The 5,279-nt window shown below is 40.1% G+C and overlaps 1 protein-coding gene across 1 annotated transcript in view; it reads right to left on the bottom strand.

Annotated features, from left to right (window-relative positions):
- cpn1 (carboxypeptidase N, polypeptide 1) overlaps positions 1 to 5,279 on the bottom strand; it is a 19,391-nt gene that overhangs the window by 12,218 nt on the left and 1,894 nt on the right. Inside the window, exons 2-3 of the mRNA XM_032501350.1 lie at positions 3,659 to 3,855; positions 1,791 to 1,946 (exon numbers count right to left, since the gene is read on the bottom strand). Coding sequence (XP_032357241.1) covers positions 1,791 to 1,946; positions 3,659 to 3,855 — 353 coding nt within the window. The remainder of the gene's footprint in view (positions 1 to 1,790; positions 1,947 to 3,658; positions 3,856 to 5,279) is intronic.

Here is a 5,279-nt window from a genome sequence, read left to right as displayed (position 1 = left end):
GATAGATAGATAGATAGATAGATATTTATTGATCCCAAGAAAAATGGGAAATTATGGTGTCACAGCAGCACACGTACATCAGTCACACAACACAGAATATAAATATAAATACATACAATATACATGAAAATAATAATAATAATAATAATAATAATAATAGGAATAAAATAAAAGAACAAATATTTAAAAGGCTCTCTGGACCAGCCAATGAGCATGCTAAGCTGAAACAGGGAGCGCCATGCAGAAACCCCATTGGGTATAAGTGAGCCAAAAGAAAGACATTGAAAACCCTTTTAAACTTTGAGTCATGTTAGGACTATGGAAGGTGGAGGCTGGGGAGGTGGAGGCAAAGCGCTGCCAGCAGCAGCAGTGAGTAAAGCAGTGTCAGTGTAGCAGGGATCAGTGAGGAAGGAGTCACATTTTAAATGGCCGCCTTGATGTGAGAATGCCTGTGATTGGTGTATGTCGGATAGGAATGATACATTAATTCAATCAGCAAACCATGCATGAACTAACGCTAAGCTAAATTATATATATTTGACTATATTTGATTTTGGATACCTGGATACTTGGTATGCTTTACTGTGTCTACAGAGTAATTAGTATCCAGCCATAATAACACCCAGTGGTTTCAAGCATGAAGGACAAAAGGGAAGGCCAGATTAGAGGATAAACCTCAAGGAAATGAACCTTGAAAACGGTAGCCCTTTAAGAGTCGTTGAAGATAAGACGACTGCAGACAAGACACTTTGAAGGATCTGGCCTTGATACTTAAAACTTTACAGCCAACTAATCGCAATAGTTTGACAGCACACATTCTTATCTTTCCCTTCTTTCAACATTTTAGGCTGCAGTGATATGAAATAATAAGTGCACAGTGAAGTAGAGTCACCCAGAACAGAACTGCGTCTCTACCACAGTGTAGGGCTTTTTTAAATAATTGATGGAGAGGACATGTAGTAGCATGTACAGTACCTGACTCTTCCAAGAGCTTAGTGTGTTTCTGCCAAGTTACAAATGTTTCAAGGAACACAAAGCTGCATTAGAAGGTTTAAATAGTCTTGCAAAAAAAATATCCACCATGATTTTATCAGTTTTTCACTGCCTACTGGAAAAGAGCGTAAACGTTTTTATTATCTAAAGACAGACTCGGCAATAGTGATTTTGAGTGGAACAACATGATTGTTGAGAGTTGCTCACTGTCTCAAGGTTACACTCTCATACCGCAAAGTAGGTCAGTTCACATTCTCATGGTGGTGACGAAATGACAAAAATGTTTAGCTGAAGCAGAAGGTCTTACTACTGTACATATAGCTTGTTAGGTTGTTATTATTACATGAGTGAAAGAGCTTTAGAGGACTTCTGTATGTCAACTTTATTCTATGGTCTTCCGCTAACATCCTTTATGCATTTCAAACGGGTCAGACTATACACAAACACAAAAAATACAAAACATAAAACAGATAGCCTACTAAGGGATTCACTTACTGTTTGAACTTATGGACTGTTTTTTTTTGTAAAAGCTCAACTGGCAGTGGAGCCTGATCCAGTACAAATCTCATGAATCCACTTATGTCAACAAAGTTAAAGCCAAGATAACTGAGTTATGTTACAGCTGCTCATTATTCAACTTCATACTCAAACACTGAACACACATTCACACAAGCATGATAAATGTACTCATTCATCTTCCTCTCTCTCCCACACAAGCACATACATGCATTTGCACACACAGACACACGGACACAGATAAATGAGTGTGTCCTGTGTGTTTATCCAGCGGCACTGACCTGTTGCTCCCAGTTGTCCGGCAGGGGCAGGTGGTGGTTTCGACCGTTGGTCTTCTCGTAGTAGTACATGAGTGCGTTCAGGTCTGGAAAATTCCGGTTCAGATCAAATTCTCTAGCGTTCCCTCGACCCACCAGGTAGCCGTTGAACTCTGGACCCTGTTGACCCACAGACAGAATATCGAGTTTCTCAAACAGCAGCTACTGTTGGGCTGCTTTGTTGTTTTCCCGGTATAGATTGTATTATGATGTTTTGACCTCTTGGGTTTTAAGATAGTTTAAGATAGTTTATCAAGCTAGGAATTCATATTGCGTGGAAGCAGCAAAAGGAACATTGGTTTGGATATTCCACAGACAATCTGCAGTGTTTTTTTGTATATAACGTTTAATTTACAATAATTTCCTAGTTTTCTTAGGAATCTAGACTTAAACCCTTTCCAAAAAACTTTGAAAGTATATTAAGAATACACAAAGAGACAATTCACAAGAGAAATTTTTAAGAAACTCAGAAGTCCTGAGTTTGATAAAAAAAAAAAAGCCTATAATAATGCATGGCAGACACAAAATTAAAGAATTGTCAGTATACTCGAAACTCCTGATGTTGGAATTTGTGCTTTGAGTCTCAACAACTATTAGATCGATTACCATCATAATTTCATACAGACATTAATATTCCCCAGAGGATGAATCCTAATAACGTTTAGCGGCATCATCAGGTCAAAATCTTAACTTGTTCAATATAGCTGATTCCATCAGTCACAAATGTACTTTTTGTATAGCGGAAACTAGCAAATGTTAGAGTGGTAACTACTGTAAGATGTTGAAAATGGAGTTATACCTGCTAAACACGAACTCGTTAGCATTCTCCCAGTGAGCATGTAAAGATGCCGACTTTAGCATTTAGCGTACAGCCTCACAGCGCCGCTAGCGTTGACTCTTGTTTTAATCTACTCAGGGCTCAGAGACCTATTTCTCTATTCTGACTCTAGATGAGACATTTAATCATTAATCGTGACTTTTAAAAGACATTTTTTTTATCTGGAGCTATTCCTAAAAAATGATCCGTTACAAAATAAGGCGGTTCTTATTGTTTCCGTGCAGACTTTCTAACCTGTTGTCAGACAACTGAAAGAACAGACTAGACTCTATATGGAAATATTTAAATATTATAATTGTTGATGCCTTGGGCACATACGGTTCTTTTTGTTGCTCAATTAGTACCCCAAATCAACACTATGCCATCTAGGATTCGGGGAAATAAAGCAACCTTCCCATTGTTGTCCAAACATCTGTTGATGCAACAAATTATAGTGCTTTGTGTGTGTGTCGTCTGAGTGGCAAAGAGAAGAAACGTGCAACTGGCTTCCTCGGGACATATAATTAGTCTCAAAGAGATTGTGCGTGTGTGTGTGTTTGTGTTAAAGGGGGTTGCATGTGTGTCTGTTGTTTCACAGGCCATATAATTACCCATATAGTAGAAAGCTAGGGGCTCTCTCAGTGGGCTAATAGACATTAGCAAATAGTGGGATATTTAATTAAATAAAAACTCTTTTTAGCTCTTGGTTGCTTGTCTTCAATGGATATAAACACACACACACAGTACCTTGTATGAAATGTGATGGAGTCAGATATGTGTTATGCTGTGATTTACCTTGCAGGTGTTTAGTTTCCCTGAGGGACCTTAACATTTCCAACATGTCCACTGGAAGGAACACAATCAAGCAAAAATGTGGAAACTTTCTCTCTACAGTGTGAGTGGTAAATGATTGCTGAAGGAAAACAGCAAGAGGCATCCTAGTTGGCGATTTTTCCTAGTTTTCTTTTGGCATGTGGAAGTCTGGGGCTCACATGTATGTCAGGGTGTACTTTACCTGTCTGGCTGCCACCTCATAGCCATCGGGGTTCATGGAGGGCAGGATGTGGATGCGCGTGTCATGGATCAGCCTCATGATCCGCTGGTTTCCGGCCTGATACTCCTCGCACAGAAACTGGGAGAACTTAATGAGCAGTTCACGGCCGAGCACTTCGTTGCCATGCATGTTGCCCACATACTTGAACTCCGGCTCCACTGGGGAGAGATGGAGGGGGGCATGAGGTCAAAAAGCAACACAGCGCTGCCAAGCATGACATTTAAAATGACTGCCTGAGCATGCACACACATACATACACACACACATAAGAGCACACTCACTACATGAAAATACAGTAGACTCAATAGGCTTTTTCATGTTTTAAATTGAGTTTTTTATGAGTCTTTAAGGTAGTAACTTTTGGTCAGCAGCAGCCACTTTAGCCGTAAATGGCATTTATGGGATAATGGCAGATTCAGTTTCCGTCTTTGTTATCATTCCTTGTCAAAATCGGGTGCTTATGTTACCAACAATGCAACTCAACCTCCAGTTTGTTGAAGGTTCGGGTTTGTTTTGCTAGTTGTACTTTAGCCTTGAGCTGCTAGCCTTAAGCAGAGATGAGGAGCCAGCTACAGAGGTCCAGTAACCTCACTTCTTTTTATCTCTACACTTTCAGATTTCTTTCATTTTTAAACTTGTAGTCTTTAGCCTGAACCAACAGTTTATCAGACTTCTCTGGAGCCACAACAGGCTTTATACACCTTTTATCACATATCCAGCAGTATTACTCCTGAAGACCTGTAAACAGGCTTTGAATTGGCTTGAATTGAACATTAGCCATCATGATCTACTGGTCATACAATACCAAGTAAGGTTGCAGTATCAAAACTGTTAAATGTATTAAATTGAGTAATGGTGCTCGATTTTATTGTTTAAGGATTCAATTTTTCATTTGAAAGAGAAAGATTGTGCTGCGTTTTTCTTTCAAAACGCACAAAGTCTCGCTTTAAACTAATTACTGAGCTTAATGATAAGGTAGATCTCAAGATTCGGACAAAGGTGAGCTCTGGGGAGGGATTCTGATTTCAGCTGATTGGATTATATGGACAAGATCATCTGGCATTCCTATGGGTATCTGCCTCTGATTGGGTGAGCCACCTATCCAAACAGTCTCCCTCTCTGTGTAGGGTTCCCTCCTCTCAGGGGTCCTCCTCTTCATTAATCACTGCTGCAGCATTGATAAAACCAAGGATCACCAAACACTGCAGCTAGACAGAGCTGCTGCTGAACACCAAAATAATGCTATGTGCCCTAACTATAGGAATTTACACTAAAAGCATTGTACATACTGTGTCACTACATTACTTTATTTGTTTGCACTTCAGTTGTTCATGAGAAGAAGTACGTGTAGAATTTTTGGGGGTGGGGTAGAGCGGGGCTGAGCAGATACTTCCATATGTATGAACACCCTTTACTAATTGCTTCAGGCACCCAAATGGCAGCTTGGGTGCTGTAATTCACCTCCTTTTCTTTAACGCGGGGCCAACTGGCCTCAGGTTCAGAAAACAGTGTTGGCTCTAGTGTGCCGCTTTAAATACGCACGGACGCACGCATGCACTCACACACACACACACACACACAC

The sequence above is a fragment of the Etheostoma spectabile genome, chromosome 21, assembly GCF_008692095.1.
Source record: "Etheostoma spectabile isolate EspeVRDwgs_2016 chromosome 21, UIUC_Espe_1.0, whole genome shotgun sequence".
Classification (NCBI taxonomy): domain Eukaryota; kingdom Metazoa; phylum Chordata; class Actinopteri; order Perciformes; family Percidae; genus Etheostoma; species Etheostoma spectabile.
The sequence above is the reverse complement of the archived record's forward strand: the minus strand, read 5'-3'. Positions and strand labels throughout refer to the sequence as shown.